We start from the raw sequence: 24,294 nt of genomic DNA, 5'->3' as shown, positions 1-24,294 counted from the left end.
GAGAAAGAGTTCATCCCTTATTTTTTACCCTTCACCTATAAAAGGTATGTAACTTTCAGGCTCGTTGCTGTTGGCTCTGTTTGTCACTCAGTGGTACTTCCTGTAGCATCTTTTCACGTCAATAAACAGATGCACCCCTCATCTTTTTTTTTTTTAAGCTTATTTATTTTGAGAGAGAGAGACAGACAGAGAGGTAGAGATAAACAGACAGACAGATATGGGAGAGGCATAGAGAGAGGGAGAGAGAGAATCCCAAGCACGCTCTGCACCGTCAGCGGAGAGGGGCCAGGACCTGAGCCGAAACCAGCAGCCGGACACTTAACTGACTGAGCCCCCCCAGGTACTCTGGACCCAGCATCATTTTTAATGGCTGCCTAGTATTTCATGAGATTAATGTGTTATAATTTATTTAGCCAGTCCCTTGTAGTTTATCATAATTTAAGACATTGTATACATGCTACTTAAAATACCAAAGATCAAGGGAGGTATGAAATGACAGCTAGGTTGGCTTTGTTTGCAAAGGTGTTAGCTCGGTGTTCTCCTGATGGTTAGCCCGCATAACTCAGTAGCTCAAGACCGCTTGCTTCATCTGTAAAATCTTTACCATTTTAGCCTAAGTAGTCATCACTATCAAATCCAGTGTGAAGTTCTGATGGAAATGAGCAGGGAAGGAGAGGATGATCTCAGACCATCTACTGAAGTACAAAACTTTTTTTTTTTAGAAGGATGAACAGAGGGGCGCCTGGGTGGCTGAGTCAGTTGAGCGTCTGACTCCAGCTCAGGTCACGATCTCACAGTTTGTGAGCTTGAGTCCTGCAGTGCTGACAGCTCAGAGCCTGGAGCTGCTTCGGATTCTGTGTCTCCCTCTCTCTCAACCCCTCCCCCGCTCTCACGCTGTGCTCTCTCTCTCAAAAATAAATAAGCATTAAAAAAAATTTTTTTTAAAAAGGATGAACAGAAAAACATGGAGATGAATGAGCCAAGGAAGGGGCAGAATATGACTTTCAGAATGACTTTTTTTAAAGCTTTTACTTATGTATTTATTTATTAATTAAGTTTATTTATTTTGAGAGAGAGAATCAATCCTAAGCAGACCCTGTGTTGTCAGCATAGAGCTGGACACCAGGCTCGATCTCACAAACTGTAAGATCATGACTTGAGCTGAAGTCGGATGCTTAACCAACTGAACCAGCCAGGTGCCCCTTGAACGATTCCTAATAGCTAATATTTATTGTGGATTTTATCTTTTTAAAATGTATTTTATTATTATTTTTTATTTGTGAGAGGGAAGGCGGGGGGGTGGGGGCGGAGAGAGAGAATATCCCAAGCAGTCTCCATGCTCAGTGCAGAGCTAATGGGGGACTCAATCCCACAACTCTGGGATCATGACCTGAGCTGAAATTAAGAGTCAGATGCTCAACCGAGTCATGCAGGCACCCCAGATTTTATGTTTTAACTGGAGATTTTTAAGTCCAGAAAAACCACTTTTAGTAATCTGAAATCTGTTCCTTGCATATTGTTTGAAGTCCTAATTCCTTGTGTGGATCGTGTACGATAGGGTGACATCATACTCCATTCTCTGCAGCCTAGTCCATGGACAGGTTGTGGGTTAGGAAGGAGGGTTTGAAGGGCAGTGTCAGCACGTTAGGCACGTATAGGACTTCCTGTAGCTTAAACTATTTCAAAAAAGCATATAGACTTTAAAAAAGAAAACAGATCTCCCAAGTATATTGGGTTTAATTGCTGAAACCATTTCCGGAAACCTCGTAAGCCCCGTGCTTCCTTTGCTATCCTGTTAGTGAGATATCCTCACCTTTCTTTTTCTTTCTCTCTTAATTAAATAACTAGTAACACTTCTCCAAAATATTTCGTCTGGTTATGACTTTACCAGGCGTTGTGGCTTGCATCCTAAGGACAAGGATGCTCCATGGCATTGAAAATGTCAACTAAAGAAATTAAGTTAGTTTCGCCTGGTTCGCTGCAAATTTTGCGATTCTGGCCGTTGACGTAAGTAGGGATGCAGCGCAGGTTGTCGGTGAGGACAGCCTGGCCGCCGGGAGCTCTCCGGAGAGCCTGGCCCTGCCCTGTGCCGCTCAGGCTCCGTGTGCTGCTAGAGGCCGGGCCTTTCTGCAGGGGTGCTCACTTCCTGAGGGCGTTTGCAGGGAAGCCCCGCGGCCGCCTCTGGTGGGGACGCTTCTGGGCCTCTCCCTGGGTTAGTCCTGCACTGCTCCAGTGCGTCTTTAATCTTCCGCTTCATCTGCAGGTACAGAAACAGCTGGGTCTCCAAAGTTCTTTAACTAGAGTTTCAGAAGTAAAGGAGACTTGGGGGATTGCATGACTGTTTGTCAGGTTCTTGTCGATTTTGTCACTGCGTGCTTACCTCTCCAGGTGGTATTATCTTGTAGATCTTTGGAAACGAGGCTGTAAAAGGTTTTTATATGTCATTTGGAATAAGCAAGACTTGTGTGTGTCCAGACATTCATTTTGAGGCGGCCCAGGAATGGTTGGGATGGAAAATGTTCGCCTGAAATGTGTTGGAGTGAGTTTCTGAGTCTAATTTGTTTACCTTTTATTCCCACAGCGTATTTGGTGCAGGAAATTAATAGAGCTGATATTCCCCTTCCTGAGGGAGAGACCAGTCCTCCTGCACCCCCTCTTAAACAAGTCCTAGAAATGCAGGTAACGTGTTTTTGAAGAAGCTGTTTTAGGTCACTGATCTCAGACCCTGCTCGTCTCCTGAGTTTATATCGTCCGGGGCTTGTCAGGTTTTCTTCTCATAACCGTGGAATGAAAACTGAAGACCAGTGCTATGGTTAGCCCTCCAAGTTTTGTTTTGTTTTGTTTGAGAGAGAGAGGGCACAAGCGAGCGAGAGGCAGAGAAAGAATCCCAGGCAGGAGAGAGAGAGAAAGAGAAAGAGAAGGAAAGGAGCGGAGCTTGAGCTCAACTGAAGCAGGGTTTGAGCTCACCTGATGTGGGACTCAAACTCATGAGCTGTGAGATCATGACCTGAGTGAGCTGAAGTTAGATGCTTAGCAACTGAGCCACCCAGGCGCCCAGCCCTCCAAATTTTAAGTGTAATTTAGTTTTCTTTTAAAGTGTGAGATGCACGCTCTGCTCCCTTTCCAGGTGGTGTTGAACTGAAGCTAATGAAAATTAGGTTGTAAAATGGGGTGCTTAGTCATGGAATGTCTCTGAAAGTGCATTCCGGGCTCATCCGGGCTTTAGCATGCCTCTCCTGGAGCAAGGGAGGGACTCTTCAGTCCCGGCCCTTTGCATTCTCCCAGACCCAGCAACCTCCCCTCTAATCCTCAGAAGCGAGTATGAAGGTGATAGGTTGTTCTAGGTCGGCAGCAAACAGAATTCCTTGTATCTGAGTTTAGTTTCTCGGATGTTGGGGATACAGCATTCTCCCTGAGAACAGTGGCTTGTCTTGTCCGCCCCTGTTATTTATCCACTGAGGTTTGTGTCTGATCATCTGATACTTCATCGCACTGGGACATAGACTAGAGCCCCTGAGAGCTCTTCTGTGCAGCCAGGACCGACCATTGCCTGGCTGGCCGCTCTGTGTGTCAGGAGGAAGTCATGTAACATTTGTGATAGGAGTGGACTTGAGAGAGGATGGTGCAGTCAGCTGAGTTGAAAGCAGCTGTCTGGTTTGGCCTGTTTGATGGTTTGTGAAATAGTGACAGCTTTAGTGATTACTGAGTGTTGATAGTTTTCATAAGGCAGAGCACAAGTAATGGGGTTAGTATGTCAAGGGATTTGTTTGTGTACAAGTTCTCAGTGAGTCTGATTTGTTTTACAGATCTCTGCCTCTGTTGTTCGAATACTTAAGCATTGTTAATTGTGCTTGCTGTGCAACTGATTATTAAGGATTTGTCCTCAGGTATTAAGTGCAACTTATACCTGTAGATTTTTTTTTAAATTAAAAAAATTTTTGAAATGTTCATTTATTTTTGAGAGAAAGAGAGGAGGAGAGTGTGAGCAAGGGGCAGAGAGAGAGGGGGACACAGAATCCAAAGCAGGCTTCAGGCTCTGAGCTGTCAGCACAGAGCCCGATGCAGGGCTTGAACTCACGGATTGTGAGATCATGACCTGAGCTGCAGTCAGATGCTTAGTCAGCTCAGCCGCCCAGGTGCCCCTATACATAGAGACTGTCAAGCTGGAGGAATATGTATGCTCAGAAAAGGTGACCTCAGTCCTTTTCTCTGTTGCAAATAAAAGGAAATGTAGGCGTGAAAGAAGAAGACTGATAGATGTGTGACAGCGGATAAGCTGATGAGGGAACACCCAAACCAGTGGTGGGAGCTGAGTTAGGCCAGGGCGGCCTAGGGTGCCACGTGCCCTTTCCTGCGACACCTCCGTCGTGCAGTCTGAGCTTCGTAGGAGTTCCCTGAATCAGTACGAAGCAGTAAATGATGGCCCTTTAGCGTCTCCACGTGCTTCCCGATCCCTGTCCGACCATGGGATTCTGGCTTGTTAAGCCTTGTTCTGGCTTTAGGGTGCGGTGAAGAAATGATGACGCTACACTTGGGACAGACCTGTCCTCTTAAGTAGCTGCTCTTTTGTTTCAGGAGCAGCTGCAGAAGCTCGAGGTTGAGCTGAGAGAAGTCACCAAGAACAAGGAGAAACTGAGGAAGAACCTGCTTGAACTGATTGAGTACACTCACATGCTGCGAGTGACAAAAACCTTTGTTAAACGGAACGTGGAGGTACTGACCGCACATGCCGGGAAGTGCATTTCTTTTGTAAAAAACTCCTTCCTGTAAGGTTTCTCTTCCGGTTATCCGTTGTCAAAGAGGTGCATTTTGACCTTAGCTTTATTTTTCAGTCGGATTAGACGACATTAAAAAAAAGTGTTAAGCTTTTCCCAGTGTTGGTTGGTGTAGCATTAATGATACTTCCTATTTGTAAAATCTTTAGTTTGCAGTTGAAAAAAATCTTTTTATGTTCATGAGGGAAAAAATGGGAAAGGAGAAGTTGAACTCTAAAATTTAAGTTTTTCTTAAATTTTATGTTCATGAGGGAAAAAATGGGAAAGTAGAAGTTGAACTCTAAAATTTAAGTTTTTCCTTTTCTTCGCCAAATTGCTAAGAGTAAAGGAATTAACAATCTTTGGAAGAGGAGAAAGAGTCTACATAATAGTACCGTCCTCAGCTGAGCAGGGAGGGGTCTGGCCTGTCGGGGCTGGTTCACTTGGCGAGGTGACGTCTGACTGAGCGCCCTGTGTCCAGGCGAGGCGGTGCCATCCGTCCTAACTGTACCTCTAGTGAACAACTTCGGTAGCTTATGAAAAACGGGGCAGGGAGATGGTCGTTTTTATTTACCAGAGCTGTGTCCCATGTCTACGTTGCCTTGCGCCGTCGGTGCCTAGATTTGGCCCCCAGTTAGGACGCCACGGAAACTGGTTTGGAGACGTGAGTTGGGAAGTAAAGTGTCACTTTTAATGAGACACACTTGGTTTTGTATTTCTTTGTAGTTTGAACCCACTTATGAAGAATTCCCTCCCTTAGAGAGTGATTCCTTGTTGGACTACAGCTGTATGCAGAGGCTGGGAGCGAAACTGGGGTAGGTGACAACCACCAGGGGACCGAGCGTCACTGTCCTTGTCGCCAGTGCAGGGATGAAAGCTACCATTTGAGGGCCTGTGATGGAGTGAAAGAAAGTGCATGTCTGTTTAAGAAAACACTGTACTCCTGTATTTGCTGAGTTGGATTATTCAGCTGTATTGGCTTTTTAGCTAAATACCATGGGGATTTCTTCTCTCAGTATAATGAGCTGGGAAGAAGGAACGTTTATGCCATTCAGTGTTACTCTAATAAGCCTACAGTCGTTGGTGAGTGAGCGTCAGGGTCTGTTTTGTTTGGTGGAAACATAGGGGCTAAACTGAGTTGGTTAATTAGTTTTTTAATTTTGTAAAATGTTTATTTTTGAGAGAAAGAGACCAAGCGTGAGTGGGGGAGGGGCAGACACAGAGTCGGAAGCAGGCTCCAGGCTCTGAGCTGTCAGCGCAGAGCCCGATATGGGGCTCGAACTCAATGACTGTGAGATCATGACCTGAGCCGAAATCAAGAGTTGGACCCTTAACCAACCGAGCCGCCCAGGTGCCCCAGCTGTACATTTGAAAGGATGTTTCAAAAATTTTTCACCCAGCATTTTTGATATTTTGCATTTGGAGGGCTTTCCAGATCATCTTTTCACCACTTTTCCATTTCTCCTTTTAATGCAATTTGAGGATTCATTGCTTTTCAACAGCCTGCTTTTATCGTCTCCTAGGTTTGTATCTGGCCTCATTAACCAAGGGAAAGTTGAAGCATTTGAGAAAATGCTGTGGCGCGTCTGCAAAGGGTACACCATCGTGACCTACGCAGAACTGGATGAGCCCCTCGAGGACCCTGAAACCGTGAGTCAATGTCCCGATCACCTTTTAACCACGACAGGCTGGCAGCAGAGCTGGGGGCGCAGTGCAGAGGGAGCCACTGAGAGCGGGGTGTTCACTTGATGCCTTATGGTCCTCGAATGCCTCCGGGTGTAGCTCTGAAGTCCAGGGCTTTCTCCTGGACGGCAGCCGGCAGGTGGCTGTAGACACGTTGCTGCCGTCCGAGCCTCAGGCCCCACTGAGCTTTCCCCGTCCTACCACAGTGCCTTTCACAGCAGACGGTCTAGTTTAGAATCACAGTTTGGGTCTAACTGTCACGTCTCTTTGGTCTCCTTCATTCTGAGACTGTTTCTCAGTCTTTTCTTGACCTTTATGACCTTGACATTCGAAAATTATTACACCTCCGTTGTTGTTTTGTGGAATGTCCCTGCATGTGGGCTTGTCTCATACTTTCCCAGGATTAGATCCGGGTCGTGTGTCTTTTGCGGCAGTGATGCCATGTTCTCTTCGCTGCATCCTAGCGGGCTCACGATTTAGTTTGTCCCACTGCTTTGTCCCAAAGTAACGTTCACTTTGATCACTTGGCCGAGGTGGTGGCTCCTAGGCTTCACTGTGAAGTGACTTTTTTCCCTTTATAATTAATAAGTGTTTTAGGGAAAGTGCTTTGAAACTCTGTACCTATTCCATTCCTCACCACATTTTTCAGTTCATTACTTCCCATTTGATTTAATGAGTTATACTTTGTTACTGTAATTATTTGTTTTGATATTCAGATTCTCTAGATTTGGCCACTTGGGGCCCATTCAGGCTGGCTTTTCTGTCCTTTCTCCGTGCTGCCGTCATTTGTTGCGCACAACGAGCCATCCAGATTCATGTTGTAATCCCCCTCGCACAGCCGAGGACACGGCCATTTCTCTCCCAGCCTGGTTCTCTTTAGTGGAGGGTGGTATTTCGAAGCCAAGGTGTGGTCTCTGGATGTGCCCGTTGTTAATTGAGGTGTCTGGGTTCCCAAGTCTGCAGTCTGTCACTGGACAGCTTTAGGACTTGCGGGCGCGCACGCACACACACACACACGCGCGCGCGCGCGCGGGCACACACACCTTTCTTTCTGTCCCTGTGCATATATATTGAAAACTGGGAGTTCGTAGCCAATTTCAGTCCAGCACCACAGAAGCCTCAGTTCCTCCATTTCTGTTTTTGTAACTTTTTCCTTTGATGGTGAGAAACTTGGCTCCTGTTAATATTTTTACTTATTTTTAATCCTCTTGCGTGTCCCCAACCTCCCCATCAGTCTCTCCTCTCTGCTGCCCCTCTTCTCCCTGTGCGGAGCCCTGAGTTCCCATCCCGGGGGGGCCGCAGGTGTGGGCCCCCTCCTCACCCCGCCCGGGCTGCGCCCTTGCAGAGAGGCTCTGCCCGCCTTGCTTGAGCTCTGACTTTGCCCAGGCCATTGTAGGTCTTCCCCTCCTTCTGGGTCCATCCCTGCACGTGCACTTAAGGCTTTAGGACTGAGTTATTCCAGAAGGAGAGTGGAGGGGCAGGAGAGAGAGAGTCATAATCACTTTTTAAAATCTCTGATTTTTTTTCCTTTTTTTAGATTTTACAATAAAAATAACTATATTGCTCTAAATGAGGATGAACTGATCTATTAAAAGTAGAAAAGGAACTTTGGCTTCTAAATTTTGAGGAAAGGGTTTGTGTTTTTTTGTTTTGTTTCTTTCCTAAATTTGCCTCAGAATTTTTGCTGCAAGATTACGGGATCTCCCATAGTAGCTGTGACCCATAAGGAGGAATTTGGCTGTGAAATGGATTTCCCTAAGGTTTAGCCTAAAAAAAACTATGCACATTTAATCTAATGTGTGAGAGTCTAATCAGTCAAGTTGTTCATTAACTGCACACCTGTAATATTTTCTACTCTCTCGTGGCTTCTGCAGCTGCCACTAGCAATCTGTTCATTGTCCTTCACCTGGGACCTTTGTGACCTCTGTATGTGACGCTGAACAGAGAAGCCATTCTGCAGCAGCAGTACCTCTTCTTTTGAGCTTTTTCTTTTCCTTTATTTTATTTTATTTTTTTTGAGGAGAAAGAGGGAGAGGGGCAGATAGAGAGGGAGGGAGGGAGAATGCAAAGAATCTTAAGCAGGCTCCACGCTTAGCTCAGCTTGGAGCCTGACCACAGGCTTGATCCCACAGCCACAAATTCATGACATGAGCTGAAATCAAGAGTCAGACGCTCAACCGACTGAGCCACCCAGGCGCCCCTTGAGCTTTTTATTTCTTTATTTTTTTATTTTATTAAAAAAATTTTTTTTAAATGTTTTTATTTCTGAGGGAGAGAGAGAGACACACAGTGTGAGCAGGGGAGGGTCAGAGAGAGAGGGAGACACAGAATCCAAAACAGGCTCCAGGCTCTGAGCTGTCAGCACAGAGCCTGATGCGGGGCTTGAACCCAGGAAGCTGAGATCATGACCTGAGCCGAAGTTGGATGCTTAATCGACTGAACCACCCAGGCTCCCCTAGCTTTTTCTTTAAGAGAACCTGTCAGTCATTCTCATGCAGAACTTTTACTCAAATTAAAATTTTTTTTCTATAAATTTCTAAGCTCTTTTATGGCAGGCTTTTACCAGCTATGTGAAAGGGCATTTAGTATCTGTGAAGAAACACAGAGAAGTGGGATAGAGAGATGTCTGTTTTGAAAATACAACAGCTTCCCCATAATCACCAAGGAGGAGCATGCTGGTTGTAGGAAATCGGGAACAGTATCGAAAACCTGAAGGAGAAACTCCGTCCCCTGTGTTCCTGCTCAGAAGGAGCCACTGCTAACATTTCACTGTGTTACTCTTGGTGTTTGTTCTGGAGAGGATAGGTGTCTGATTTGGCGACTTCTTCTCAGGTTCTAGGATTTGTGGATGGTGTCAGCTTTAGTGCCTTTTGGGTTGGACATCTGATGCCTTAATGTCATTACAGACCCCACGCTCATTTCCCCCTTGTTGGCCTGGTTTCTAAATGTCGAAGTTACACTGGGTTTTATGATTTGGTCTCATGTGGTGAGCGGTCCTTGTGCTTCCTTAGGCCTGAGGTGGGTGACACAGGACTGTTGTTAAGATTGGTATGGAATCTTCGAGGTCAGGTTTACTATAAATGCCATTTCTTTCTTCCCCCCATTTTAGTTTCTTGAGTTACTTATTTTGAAATAATTTCAGTTTACAGAAAAGTTGCCAGAAGAGAACAGAGGCTTGTCATACTCCATTCACCCCCGTTTCCCCGACGTTAACAGGTTCCCACATTTGCTCTGTCACCTGGGTGTGCTGTCTGTGAGTCTCTCCCCGTTTTCACTAGGCTCTTTGCACACTTTCTGCAAGGAAGCCATAGACATGGCCCTGTCACCCCTGAGTTACTGCAGCGCGGGTACCCCCAAGCAAGGACACTCTCACACAACCACCACGGGCCCCTCCGGAAGAGGGGACGAGCACGGGTGCAGCTCTTTTGGACAATCCAGACTGGCCATTCCTATCTCCCGGCAGTTTGCCTTTCTTCCTTCCTGATCCGGCACCCTCCCTGGGCCTGTAGTTGCATCTGGAACAGGCTGAGCCCATCCCTCTGGGCCGTTTGATGTTTCATCACCACCAGGCTCGGGCCATACGTTCTTGGCAGGGACACCTTGGAAGTGACGCTCTGGCCGTCTCAGCACCTCCCGCCAGGTATGGGCCTGTAATGTCACATTGCTGTCTCCCATTTCTCCACTCTCACGTCACCGTGTTGCCCTTTGTGATTGACTAGTCACTTGGGAGGAGGTATCTGAGTGGGGCTAGTGTCCCGTCCACCAGCCTGCTCACACCTGTAGCGTCCATTGATGACTCTCCAATCTGCCACTGCCGTCATGCTTATCACGTGGGGACTCTTTATTTCCGTCATTCCTTCTGTACTTACTAGCGATTCCATGGAAGGTAGAACTGCCCCCTCTCGCATCCATGGGCTCAGGGATTCCTATTGTACTTAATGACTTGTAACCTGTTACGTCCAGTATTTATTTGGATAAATTGCCCAAATCGTCCCTGATTTGGCTACTGGAGGTCCCTTCACGTGTGTTCCTGTGTCGTTTGGCCTGTTGCCAGTGTTCACTGAGCGTTTGTTCCCTTACCTTCTGGCACCACAAGATGTCCCAGCTTCATCTTGGGCTTTCTGTGCCTCAGCCCGTACCCACCATCTCTCCAAGGGCCCCCGGTTCCTCTCAGTGGACGGTGTTTACAAGGCTCTGGGTGCTCGAGCGCTGTTTCCCGGAGTGTTGTCGCTTCTGGGCCCTTCCAGCGGTAGCATGTGTGTGCACACATGCACACATGTATACATGCACACACGCGTGCACACACAGGCACACACGCACACAGGCGCACAGCTGTAACCACCTCTGTGGCTACCTGTACTTACAGATGATAAAGCCACCTGCTCCAACTACGACTTAAAATTCTGATCAGTTCTTTCTAGACTTAACCTTTTTCCAGTCTCTTTTCTGACAGTGAGAAATCTGGCTCCCTCCACGTTATCCTCAACATGTTTCATGAATTGCTCAGTTTACGTATTTATTCTGTGTAACTGATCTGCTCACCATGTCAGCTGTCTCCCGCACTTCCCTGGCTGCCCTTTGTCCTTGCCTTGGGGACCCACCTGCCTGTGCTTCTCTGAGGCTCCCCAACCTGTTCCCTCACCTCCTGGCCCAGGGCTCAGTTCTTGGACTGCTTCTCTCCTCTCTCTGCCCCTCGGGATACTGTTTAATTTCACAGCTTTAAACACTACCTCCCAAATGTAGAACTTGAATCTCTCCCCCCAAAACAGACTTTTGTGTATAACTGGCTACTCCATGTCTCTTTTAAAAACTTGGAAGACATTTCCGCCCGCTGCCTCAAACTGGACCTCCCTCCAGGCTTGCCCATCTCGGCGAGTGGCTGCTCTGTCCTTCCGACTGCTCCGGCCCAGAGCCCTGGGGGTCGTCCTCACTCTTCTCTCACACCTCTTGTGTAATCCTGCAGTGGGTGATTGGCTGTGTCTTTTAAATAGAAGGACACGCTGGCCATTCTCGTCACCTCCGCTGCCACCGCCCTGCCCCACCCCTCAGGTACGTCCATTCTGCAGGGACCTCTGCCCTGGCTGCTGCCCCACTGAGCTCTCTCCTCCCAGCATCCAGAACGATCCCTGTAAGATCACACCACTCCTCTACTTAAAACCTTCCAGTGGCTTCCTGTCTCACTTGGCAAAACGCCCAGAGCCTTGCGGTGTCATCTCTTGTGGCCTCGTCACGTGTCTGACCTGCCCACGCCCCTTCTGGGAACGGCCTTCTTGCCTTCCCTGCACCTGCTTCTCCGTGAGCTCTTCTGGGCCTTGGAAGGCCGCACGGCTCCCTCCCCTTCGTCACAGCTTTAAGCTCAGATGCCCCTTTCTCGGGGAGGCCTCCCCTGCTCACCCTATTTAGAGTCACCATCCCCGGCCGCCCCTCCCTTTGTCCTCTTCCAGCTCTGTTGGTGTACTACTGCGTTTTTCTTTGTGTCTCTCGTGGCCAACTTGACTGCAAGCCCCCTCCCGCCCCCAGGTCAGGGATTTGTATCTCTTCAGTTCTGTATTCCTAGCACCTAGGACAGTGCCTGGGAAATATGCCAAAAACCTATTCAGCTTTGTCTGTGGAATATTTGTAAGTACAGTCAGTTCTCACTATTTACAGTCACCCTGGAGCGTCTCCAGGACACACGAATTAGCGCCACTGAGCCACCGTCCTAGCGGAAATGCGGGCTTAGGTTTCTGCGAGCCTCTGGTCACGCTTTTGTCCACCAGCCAATAATAACCTTGTTCTATGTATGTTTCTATTTAATGTGTATTATCGATTCATTAAACGCTGAACTCTGCCAGCAGTGCTGTGACTCAGCCTGAAGGAAGCTTATCTGACACAGGCGTTTTGTGTGTAGGCACATCACTGCCTTCTCAGGCTCAGGAACACTAGCTAGCACGTCAGCATTCTGCCCGAGGACCGTTTTAGGTAGTGAAACCGCCAACAAAGAGCACAACACTGTGACAGCCATGACCCTAACCAAATCATGAAAAGGACCCTTGTGTACGGGATGAGGGGGAACAGGGAGGCAGAGAACCGTCCCTTTTGACCTCAGCTGCAGGACGCACTTGAGCGCTCAGACTTGGGGCTGCTCACGGTGTTTGTAAATGACCAGAGCCATGGCCAGTACTGTTCTCAGGGTCACAAACACAGTGAGGCCACTTTGGGTGAAGAGCAGCAGCAGAGTGCGACCCCAGGACGGCTGCATCTGCTCCAGGAGCGAACCAGCAGACATTGCGACAGACTCTACGCTGCCAGGGTTTTCAGAGATCTGGACACTGGAGTAACCGTGATCCCGGGGTTTATTCTTTCAGGGAGAAGTCATAAAGTGGTATGTGTTTTTAATATCCTTTTGGGGAGAGCAGATTGGCCACAAGGTTAAGAAGATATGTGATTGGTAAGAACACGAAACGTTTTCTTTTCATTTGTTTCTTTGTATTCAGTAACCTCTACTTTTCCTTTAAAAACCCCTCCGTGTTTGAAGGGAAATACAGTGGGTGCAAAGGCTGCCATGTTCTCTTATGTATCTTTGCTGTGATACTGGTTTTTTTTTTTTTTAAGTTTATTTATTGATTTTGAGAGAGAGAGCATGAACAGGGGGAGGGGCAGAGAGAGAGTAGAGAGAATCCCAAGCAGCCTCTGTGCTGTCCGAGCCCGATGCGGGGCTCCAGCTACTGTCATATCATGACCTGAGCCCAAATCAGGAGTCAGAAACTTCAACCGACTGAGCCACCCAGGTGCCCCTGTGATATCATGTTTCTAAACATGTAATTAGTTACCTCTTGCCAGTGTTATACTTAAAATAATTTAGAAATATAGATCGTTTTTAATAACATTCTTAGATTTTATTTTCTCTTTGGGAATCAAGGCTTAAGAATAACTGGAGAGGGAATCAAATTTTAGTATTTTGTGCCTTCCTGTGGCTCTGAGCTCCACAGAGGCCCATCTGTCATCGTTGAGCATTCCTCTTTTGTCCAACGTTCGACAGGTTTCTCCTCACACTGTGGGGGAGGAGGCCTGGTGAGTGGTGAGGAATGAGGGCCTGGTTCAGGGCCTGGCTTCCCCGCCCACTGCCTGGGCGAGCTGGGCAAGTCACCACGTCCAGGCTCTCTCCCTGTAAATGGAGTGGCAGTTTCCTGCCTCACTGGGCTTCAGGACCGAGGCCACACAGCCTGTGCTAAAGAGTGTCACAACAGAAATCTCTCTGTGACTCGTTCTTATCAAAAGCGGAAAAATACGAAAAGCCAGACAAAAAAGTGCAAAGAATGCCCTTTGTTTCTGGATGGCTTATTTCTCATGGGGGTGAGGGTGGGGCTCGGGTATTTCCTTTATAAAGTGTTTCCCAGAGTTAGATACGCTGTCACTAGTGGTATGCAAAGTAATTGTACGTGTTACATGCACAAGCCTGTTGTCACTTTCGTTGATGTTTATTCAGTGTACGTTAGAAAAAGTGTCATGAGCACACAAGCCCGTGACCTGACAGATAGTGTTGCTTAGGATAAGGCTAGAGTATTTATTAGTCAGAACTTAAGACATGAAGTATGGCAGGAAGATATCAAGGCAGCTGGGAGATTGCGGTGGGAGGCACAGCTCGTGTGTTCCGGGTGCCACGCAGCCCCCCAAGAGGTCGGGCCCTGGGAGGCGAGGGAGAGGTGCCCTGCGCCAGGTGTCCGAAACAGTTGCTAGGAAACCAGAGCTCCCCCCCGGCTTTATTTTCTCTTTTTTTTAAAGGTAATGACTGTTGGGTGTTCCAACCTGTCTAATGAGCCCAAGGGTTGGGGTGGGTTTCAGAAAGCTGGAATGGGGGGGGAGCTCTGGGAACGGTCGGGGGCAGGAAGGGAACACGGAACCGCAGAGTGTGCTCAATGTGTTGGGTCCTGCAGACACCTGTCGAGCGTCTGCGTGTGCAGGGCACCTTTCCCCCAGGCGCCTGCTATTTTCCACTTTGGAGGGCGAGGGGCCACGTGGGGCACTGACCTCGGGTCTGGTGTTTGCTGTCGCCTCACCTGGTGCTGACGGGCATGAGACTGTTGCGTTCTGCCTTCTAGTTACCACTGCCACGTCTACCCCTACCCGGGCACGGCCGAGGAGCGCAGGGAGATTCAGGAGGGGCTCAATACCCGGATCCAGGATCTCTACACCGTGAGTAACTGGAAACCCTTGCCTCCTTATGTGAGGTGTGCAAAGCATTTACGAGTCCGTTTACTTTGTCCTTCAATATGGAAACTTTTGGTTGTGGACAAATCAAGATGTTTTTGGGAGATTGGAAGGCGACTCGGCTCGCTCCCCTCCGTGGGAGGTTTATTTTAGCCACCCTGTGAGAAGTGTCGGTGGTGATGGTGGGACCTGAGGGAAGACGCTCTGTCATCCCAGGGGGCGGGCTGTCCTGCCTTCACTCCTTCAATTGCCGTTGCTCCTTGTGTCAGCGAGGGCGCTGGGCGCCAGGACCTGGGCTCCCGCCCACTTAAGCACAGGGGGTTCCAGGCCCCAGTGTGCAAGGTGGAGGCGGTGGCTCTCGCTGGGAATGGGAAGGTGGGAGCTCCGTGGGCCCAGCCAGGCCACCATGCTGGCGCGCGGATGGCAAGCCCCTGCCACCTCCCGGGCCCAGGGGGCCGTGTCCTGGAGGGGCCGCTCCCCGGGGAGAGCACGTGATGGCCCAGGCTGGTTCCCGCCCACCGCCTGGCGGGTGGTCCCGGGGCGGGAGGAGATGGAACGGGCCCAGGAGGGGCCGGTGCCGGGGACAGAAGCTGGGAAAGGCCGTGTTTGTCCCCACGCAGGTGCTCCACAAAACCGAGGATTATTTAAGGCAAGTGCTGTGTAAAGCCGCCGAATCCGTGTACAGCCACGCCGTCCAGGTGAAGAAGATGAAAGCCATTTACCACATGCTGAACATGTGCAGCTTGGACGTGACCAACAAGTGCCTCATCGCCGAGGTCTGGTGTCCCGAGGCTGACCTGCACGAGCTGCGCCGGGCGCTCGAGGAGGGGTCGGTAAGGCGGCCGGCACCGGACGGAGGGACCGGGGCTGCCCTGGGGACACCCCAGAACTCGGGAGATGCCGAGAAGGGATGCAGGAGTGTCCGGGAGCGAGGGAGGGTCCTGTCCTGGACCAAAGCGCCAGGGAGCCCATCAGCTGAGGGCGTGGGCGCGTGTGTGCGTTTGCTTTCATCGACTCTTCTGGTCACGTGGTTAGAAGTAAAACCAGCGTATGGCAGGAAAGACACAGTGAAGTGCTCCCTCCTACCCTGTCACCTCAAAGACTGGGGCTGTTTTCTGCTGGATCTTGGGGTTTCTTGACTGTAGAGAAGCACATGCGAACCGGCATCTTCTCTCACGGAGGGTTGCGTGTCATTCCGTTCTTTTCACGTCACAGGACTTCCATACTTTTTATACTCTTTAATACTTGCTGTATGGCCGTGCCAAGGCCTGGTGAGCTGGCTCCCTGCTCGTCTGGGTGGCGTGGTGTGCCACGTGAGCAGTACCGCCGCAGCAGCCGCGCCGGGCCGCCGCCGCCCATGCGCACAGCGCTGTCGGAGGACAGACGCCCAGGTGACGTGGAACTGCTGGATCAGTGTTGACGGGCGGTAGCAGCTACTGCATTTCTCTTATTTTGAATGAGGTTCAAAGTCTTTTATCAGGGGCGCCTGGGTGGCTCAGTCAGTTAAGCGTCCGACTTCGGCTCAGGTCATGATCTCACAGTTCGTGGGTTCAAGGCCCGCGTCAGGCTCTGCGCTGACAGCTCGGGGCCTGGAGCTGCTTCGGATTCTGTGTGTGTGTGTCTCTCTCTGCCCCTCCCTTGCTTATGCTCTATTTTTTGCTCCATTTTTCTCTCTCTGAAAAACAAATGAATGTTAGGAAAGAAAGTCTTTTTTCTTTAAGAGTCATTTGAATTTTCCTTTTTTATGAGCTCTGTGTTCTTCTCCTTTGTTTTCTACTGGGTTGTTGGTTTTTTTCTTACTAGTTTCTGTTGGCTCTTTGTGACATGAGAAAAATATATGGTCCCCAGTTTGTCACTCGTCTTTTGATGTTTCTGTTTGTTGGCTTGCTTTGGTCATGCAGAAGTGTTTCGTTAAATATTTTGCTTGTAAGGCTTCTGAACTTTGAAGAATAGGCTTTCCCCCTCCCAGGCCACGGGGTCAGTGTCCCGTGTTCCTGTGAGGGTTTTTTTTCCTGCATCAAAACTCAGTTCTTCATTGGAAATAATAGGCTTACACATTTCAAGTGACAGCTAAGGAAACAAGTTTCATATGAAGTTTTTTAGTTAGTTACGTTGTTTCATCATGTGATTCTTTGATGGCGCAAATGGACTTTTACTTTTCTTGGAAGAGGGCTGGCTTTTGTAGACACGACCAGCCAGTTGCCGCATTTCCTAGTGTTGCTGAAAACCAGCTAACACCCTGCATCGCACATAGCTGTGGGTTGGCTGATGTCCAGACGATGCCTTTTGGTGCCGGTGGGAGGGAGTTTGATGGGGACACCCAGCGATACTGGGGCTTCCGGCGTCCCTCGTCGCTGTGGTCGCTCGGGCTGCCCGAAGTGTGTTCTCCGAGTCCTGAGCAGGGACTCATGGGAACAGCACTCCCTGAGTCCTCGCCTGGCCGTAGTAGGATGCGTATCGTCTTCTGCCTTTATAATCGGGAGTTCGTTGTTTGGAAAGAAAATCCTTAGCCCATGTTTTAAAATTTTTGTTGTTGTTTGCCGTGGTAAACGTGTGATTCCATTTTGTCCTGGTGTGGTGTTACCCACAAAAAGCCTGATATTAATAGAATTTTCCTTTAAGTCTTGGTACTTTTATTTTCTTTTTCTTTTTTCTTTTTTTTTTTTTTGCCTACACGCTCAGGGATTTTTTTTTTCCTTTAGAGACCAATAATTTTACTAGACTGTGTCTTGCTACCATTATTCTGGGTTGGTATTCTCAGATATACAGTGTGTTCTCTTAATATGTAGTTTAAAAAATGTTTCAGAGAAATTCTCAACTATAGATTTTAGTATTTGCTCTGTTCTCTTGCTCTGGTTTTCTCCTTTGGGACCTGCTGTTAGGTTTAAGTTAAACGTTGTTATCTTCAGTGTTTGTCACTTTTTCTTGAATCGTTTTTGTCTTTCTTTACTTCTTTTTTATTTTTAAAAATTTCCATTCTTTTGCTCGTTTCTCTTGCAGCACTGTTACTAGGAAGGTGTCTTCACCTTGGAGTTTCTTCTAGTTTTGTCTCATTTCTGCATATTTTTTCTTTCATTTCTAATTCTTTCCTGAGTTCTGTTACCTCATTTCAGACTCTTATTCTGTTTTGTGGGGCTCTTTCATATCAGGTATTATTTTTGTAATTTTTTGGCTCCTTTGGAAATAGTAAGTTAAAATTTTCGTCTCTTTTGTGAGTATGTCTTTCCGGCGTGCATTCATTGTTCAGAGGGCTGTCGTTCTGCTCAGTTGTGTTTACTGTAACTTTATATAAGGTCTGACCTGCATCCTTTTTTTGATCATTTTTAAATGAAATTAGTTTTCTGAAACGTGTTTAAATNCCCACGAACCGCGAGATCATGACCTAAGCGAAAGTCGGACGCTTAACCGACTAAGCCACCCAGACGCCCCACATAATATATTTTTATATACCAGAATATATACATTTAAGATACTGAAGGGATTTAACACTCCATGTTACGTATAATGTAAGTACATCACCTATTTGTATATTAGTTTTGCAGAATATGTTTAAGATGCTCAAGGGAGGCACTTGGGGGGCTCCGTCGGTTAAGTGTCCGACTCTTCAGCTCAGCTCAGGTCATGATCTGACGGTTCCTGGCATCAAGCCCTCATTGGGCTCTGTACTGACAGTGTGGAGTCTGCTTGGGATTCTCTCTCTCTTTCTTCCCCTCTCCCATGCTTTCTGTCTCTCCCTCTCTCTCAAAATAAATAAATAAACTTAAAAAAAAAAAAAAAGATACTCCAGGGACTTTTAAAAAGGGGCAGTTTCAGGATCACTTCCCTAACTTCACAGAGTTTTTTCTTTAATACTTCTGACCTCCTGGATCTGAGGTTTCCTCTCTCCTCTTATCTGGGCCTTCTCTTCCCTTATCTCTTTTGTTCTGTCCTTCCAGGTTTGATTTCATTCTCGGGTCTCTGGGCAGTGGAGGCCTGGTGGCGGGAGGGAGCCCCGGCCGGTTTGTCCCGCGAGCACGGGGGGGGGGGGTGGGCGACGACTGCTGTGGCCCCGCAGACTCGCTCCCAAGGATCCCTCGCCCTCACCCACTCTGGGACCGGACCGGAACGCTTCCCCGTTGCACTGCTTTCCCGGGGGCGGCCCGCGTGCTTCCCCTGCACTCCCTGGAAATGCTTTTGGCTCGCTTGGGATGTTCTTTCTCCTTGGGTCTCTCATGCACCCCATTGCGCCCCTTGCTTCCTCTGGTCTGGGGGCTGTCACCCTGTAGGGCTCGTGTGCGGTTCGTCCCCACCCATTGGCATTTTGTGGCCTGTGGGGACAGAGTTCATGACACATGTCGTCTGTGAGATTTTGGTTGTGCCCTCTGGTTGCCCCGACTGCTCGAGGGGATTCGGGGAGACTCAAAGCTTTGCCGCCGCTTGGAATTTTCCCAGCATCCCCTTACCTGCACGTGCGTTAAGAAATAGAATTTGGCTGGAAAATCTACTTTTCTGGTAATAACTTGTTTTAATTTTCTTTATTTAAAAAGGTTTGTCTCCCATCGTAAATCAGTGTATAATGCGTTTCTGAAGAATTGTAAACACTGAAGGCAAAAGCTGTATAAATGACTTTGCCATACTAATGTTGACGTTTTATGTTATTCTCGTCTGTTTTTCGATTTTATTAGATACTGTAGTTGTCTCCAGATCCCTCTTGAATGTTTTTAAGAGACAGAATATTAAATTTCAGTTTTATGGTCGTGATTCTGAGCCCACGTTACCCACCTGTCCCTGTCACCCCCGGCCCCTCTGTCCTCTTCCCACGCTCGCGGCCTGGCCACTACCCTCTTCTGCAGGACCACAGCCCCCCAGCACCCCCTCAGCTCCTGCTGTGACCCCGCAGCCGCACAGGGTCCTCCCTCCCCCCCCTCCCCCCGTAGCAGGGAGCCCGTGGTAGTGGCATGGGCTCTTGAGTTCTTGTTTTCCTTCTTTTCTTTTTATGTGAAAGAGAGAGAGCGGTGCGACTATCCCCTCGTTTATGAACACAATCCCGACAAAAGAAACCCCCCCGACTCTGATCCGCACCAACAAATTCACCGAGGGCTTTCAGAACATTGTGGACGCCTACGGAGTCGGGAGCTACAGAGAAGTGAACCCAGGTGGGGAGTGCGGCCTCGCGCATCCCCCGGCCTCGGGCGCCACTGCCGCTGGGGAAATGGGCTCGCTGCCGCTGTTGTGTCGTCCTCCTGAGTGTGAAGTACTCCTTTGAGCCTGCCCGTTCTCTTTTGGGAATTCTGGGGAAGGTCGGGTGTTGGAATTAACTAGAATTTTCTGCCTCCGGTGAGTCAAGCGTCTCGCTCTTCCCACAGCTCTCTTCACCATCATCACTTTCCCCTTTTTGTTCGCCGTGATGTTTGGGGACTTCGGACATGGCTTCGTGATGTTCTTGTTTGCTCTCTTGCTGGTGTTGAATGAAAACCACCCCAGACTAAACCAGTCACAAGAGGTGAGAGGAGAAACGCTCCAGCTCCTTCCGTCTGGTTGGGTACTCAGCACGGATGCTCTGAAGTGTCAGGTTTTGGCAGTAGCATCACTGGGGGACGGAGCCGTAGGGGTGCGGGCCTGTGGCCTCTGTGACGGGGAGGTCCCCCACGCCAGCCCTCTGCGAAGCCCTCCGGGACGAGCGGTTCGCAGCGGGCACAGCCGCATGGGGGCCCCGCTCCTGTGTGTCCGGGGTCCCCCTCTGCTCACGTGCTCCGCCTCCCACAGATCATGCGCATGTTTTTCAACGGCCGATACATCCTCTTGCTGATGGGGCTGTTCTCCGTGTACACGGGCCTCGTCTACAATGACTGCTTTTCCAAGTCAGTCAACCTGTTTGGCTCTGGGTGGAGCGTGGCCGCCATGTACAGCTCCAGCCACACGCCGGCAGAGCAGGGGAAGATGGTGCTGTGGAAGTAAGTGTGTTACCCGGCCGTGGTTTCGGGAGCCGCGCGCTTCCCCGAGGTCCTCCCGCCTCCGCTCGGCCGGCCTGCTCACTCTGCTTTTCGTTCCAGTGACAGCGTCGTCAGGCACAACCGGGTTCTGCAGTTGGACCCAAGCGTCCCTGGAGTGTTCCAAGGCCCTTATCCTCTCGGTATCGATCCCGTGAGTGCCCCTGTTCCTCGCCGTTACCTCGGCTTCCTGGTGCCGCCTGGTTTCAAGTGTCCCAGCGCTTGCTCAGAATGTCCCCTGGTTGCGTGTGGTGGGGAAGGTTCCCCGGGGGGTTTCTGCCTGGGTGGCCGTGGCCATGTGCGTCCCCAGTCAAGCTGGTTTAGAGATGAAGCTGAGCTGTCTGTATGGGAAGCCGGGGTCAGCGCCCGGACAGGAGGAGTCAGGTGGGGGGGGCAGNAGGTTTCCTGACCTTGAGGGAGAAATGACACTTCAGGAGCCTTTAAATGGAGGCCGCTCCTGAATTTCTTCTGTGTATGTGGGAATTATCTTTTTACCCTGTGATCTAGAAAGAAATTTTAGAGCGGAAAGGGAGCTTACGGTTACTGGGGTGCTTATTGAGGTAGCTCTTTGCAATGGGAAGTGTTTGGAGAAGGGAAAGGAAGGTGCGGCTGCAGGGGGCCAGGACTGCCGCCCCCCACCTCATGCCCCACGGGGCTCCACAGGCAGGCCTCACTGGGCTCCCCCAGGCTCCCCCAGGCCCCTGCCAGGCCCTCACCAGGTGGCCAGGCCCCCCCAGGCTTTCCCCAGGTCCCCAGGCCCCCGCCAGGCTCCCTCCAGGCCAAAGCGCTGTCTTCTGGAGGAATCTCACCCTGAAAAGAGGAGCTTAGAAACCAACCCAAAATAGGTCTAGGGGCATGAGCTATAATTGTGTACAGAAATGAAAACACTGAAGAGAAAGGTCCAGCACGCCTTCATCTACGTTCTCCAAGCCAGTGACTCCTAACTGGTCTGTTCATTCTCGCCTCTAAATGTAATTTGTATAATTCAACATTGTTGTCTTATGTCTTCATATAACTGGAAACTTGAAAAAAGCTTCATAACAATGTCTTTAAGGTACAGCATTTTGGAGCCAGATTCCTAATAATATGTGGCCTTGCTTTAAGGAGGGGACATTTCTGAATAAACGCTCCAAGGAAAAAAGTTCAAGAGGGTGTTTTGCCGGGGATGGGGTGGGGTGGAGACTGGGGAATGGTACTGCCTCTTTCTCCTTTAATTTTTAAAATTGGCACCACACTTGTATGGTTCAAAACTAGATCCATGCGCGTATGCGAGGTCCAGCTCTTCCAAAGCTCTCCTCTGCCTGGTCCTTAGTTCCTTCCTCAGTTTCCCCTGGCCCGGGAGCCGCTGGAGGTGTTTTCTAGTGTCCTGCCAAGTTTCTTTATGAACATACCAATACATCTTCTTATTCTCCCCCTTTTTTGCCTAAAAGATCATTCTGTACCCAGTCGCTTTAGGCTTAGTGGTCAAAGATAGACTTACCGTGTCCTTGGCGGGGTGTCTGTGCTGTTGCTGGCTTCCTCCTCTCCCGCCCCTACTTCCCCGAGGCGGCCGCCGTCTGTGGGCTTTTCCCAAGGGTCCAGCCAGTCAAGCTGAAGTCAGCCTAAATACCTCTTTCTAAAATCTTCTTCTCGCTTAAAAAGAATGAATAGGCCCTGTTTCCTTTTTCCTAATCCCTCCAAGTGAGGGACTATAGGAATTAATTTTTCAGAGAGAGAGAGAAAGAGAGGCAATCAGCAGTGGGAGCCTGGAGGGCTGGTCAGGGAGCCCTGCGGGGTTCAGCCCTGGTGCCCTGGTTTTATCAGCACTCACGCTTCCTCCCTCCCTTCCTGTTAAACCTTATATCGAACGCACATGCACAAGGGTGTATAAAAGCTGCCTGTGAAGTTCTGACACACATAGTTGTACGGCCCCCGCCCAGGGTAAGCGACCCCTGGCGGCACCGGCTCTCCCCAGAGGCAGCTTGCCGCTCCCCTGACTCTGTGTGACTCTTCCCCTGCCTTTCCTCTCGGTACTGCCTCCCAGGCCGCATCCCTAAACACAGCGTGGTTTTGTTTGGCCTCCTTCGCATTTCATATTAAAGACGGGATTGTGGGTAACAGTCTGGTCCTGGTTTCAGTGGTCCTCAGGTCACAGGTGTCAAGGAGAAAGTCTGAATGTTGCTTGCTTTTTAAATCTCTAGCTGCCTTCCCATGTCTGGTGTCACTCGTGTGTCCTGAAGCAGTCGAAGGAAGTTAAAGATGTCTTGTTTTGTTTTGTCTTCAGATTTGGAACTTGGCCACAAATCGCCTCACTTTCCTAAACTCTTTCAAAATGAAAATGTCTGTGATTTTAGGAATTATTCACATGACCTTTGGAGTCATTCTGGGAATATTTAACCACTTGTAAGTACAGATTTTTTAAAAAATGTTTTTTAATGTTTGTTTATTTTTGAGAGAGAGAGAGCGAGCGAGTGTGCACAAGAGGGAGAGGGGCAGAGAAGGGGACACAGATTCGGAAGCAGGCTCCAGGCTCTGAGCTGTCAGCACAGAGCCCGATGTGGGGCTCGAACCCACGAACTGCAAGATCATGACCTGAGCTGAAGTTGGACACCCAACCGACTGAGCCACCCAGGCGCCCCCAGATTTTTCTTAAGCAATATTTATAAGCCAAGTTTGGTATTCTTAAACTTTGCCTCTTCAGGGTGGACTGTACGGGCCTTAAAGGCAGCCAGTGTGCTGGAATGGTGTGTGCTTGTGATCATACAGGGTTTTGACCGTTGCAGTGATTCGTTTGTGTAGCAGCTCTTTATTGTGTGTAGAGGACACGCCAGGTGCTGTTCTAGGCTCCAGGGACTGAGTGGTGCTGGAGATGGGTTTTGCCCACATGGAGTTTTCCACTCAAGGGAGGGAGGCAGGTGGCATCTACATTCAGATTTATTTCCAGGAGTAATTTTTTTCCTGCTCTTTTTCATTATAAATTGGAAAGCTTTTTGTTCATTTACTAGAGCCAGCATATCAAGAGGAAGAGTTTGCATCTCTTTCCTCTAACTGGACCCATTAGTGAAACACTCACATTTTCACTGTGTTCATGTCTGTTTTCTTCATGGACGTATCTGAATCGGAAATATGAGTTGTAAGATAGGATGTTCTGGTGGGAGAGGCCTTGTCACAAAGCATTGAAGAGCAATTTTCTCTTCATTCTTTATCTCAGTCTAGACTAGACTTGCTCATGGTTTGATCGATTCCTTTTATTTTCCTAGGCATTTCCGGAAGAAGTTCAACATTTATTTGGTTTCTGTCCCGGAACTTCTCTTCATGCTGTGCATCTTTGGATACCTTATATTTATGATCATCTATAAGTGGCTGGTTTATTCAGCAGAAACCTCCAGAGTCGCCCCGAGCATTCTGATTGAATTTATTAACATGTTTTTATTCCCGGCTAGTGAAACAAATGGCCTCTACTCGGGGCAGGTAGGTAATGTTCTTTTCCACCCCTGTAAGCTTACGGGGAGTCCTCCTGATGGTAGCCTTTCTGTTGTAAGCAGCAGATGATTGAAGGTGCGCCCCGCTTTCCGCAGGCACCCCGGGCATGGAGGGGCTTTCCTCTTTCTTCCTGTGTTGTCACAAGTTGTTGTCACCCTGCTCTGAGCGCTGTGCTGGGGGCTCTGGGAAAGAAAGTGTGTGTGCTGGAGGGTTTCTGAGAACTGGCAGATCCTAGC

General features: G+C 49.1%; 1 protein-coding gene across 1 annotated transcript in view; it reads left to right on the top strand.

Moving 5' to 3' along the window:
• Positions 1–24,294, top strand: part of ATP6V0A2 (ATPase H+ transporting V0 subunit a2) — a 40,941-nt gene that overhangs the window by 5,994 nt on the left and 10,653 nt on the right. The window contains exons 3-15 of the mRNA XM_077747984.1: positions 2,582–2,679; positions 4,576–4,713; positions 5,481–5,569; positions 6,278–6,404; positions 12,785–12,867; positions 14,519–14,612; positions 15,248–15,460; positions 19,612–19,762; positions 19,973–20,109; positions 20,373–20,560; positions 20,660–20,750; positions 22,860–22,978; positions 23,836–24,046. Coding sequence (XP_077604110.1) covers positions 2,582–2,679; positions 4,576–4,713; positions 5,481–5,569; positions 6,278–6,404; positions 12,785–12,867; positions 14,519–14,612; positions 15,248–15,460; positions 19,612–19,762; positions 19,973–20,109; positions 20,373–20,560; positions 20,660–20,750; positions 22,860–22,978; positions 23,836–24,046 — 1,739 coding nt within the window. The remainder of the gene's footprint in view (positions 1–2,581; positions 2,680–4,575; positions 4,714–5,480; positions 5,570–6,277; positions 6,405–12,784; positions 12,868–14,518; positions 14,613–15,247; positions 15,461–19,611; positions 19,763–19,972; positions 20,110–20,372; positions 20,561–20,659; positions 20,751–22,859; positions 22,979–23,835; positions 24,047–24,294) is intronic.

Source organism: Crocuta crocuta, unplaced genomic scaffold (assembly GCF_008692635.1).
Source record: "Crocuta crocuta isolate KB4526 unplaced genomic scaffold, BGI_CrCroc_1.0 scaffold29, whole genome shotgun sequence".
Taxonomy (NCBI): domain Eukaryota; kingdom Metazoa; phylum Chordata; class Mammalia; order Carnivora; family Hyaenidae; genus Crocuta; species Crocuta crocuta.
Note: the sequence above shows the minus strand (reverse complement) of the source record. Positions and strands in the feature narration are given on the sequence as shown.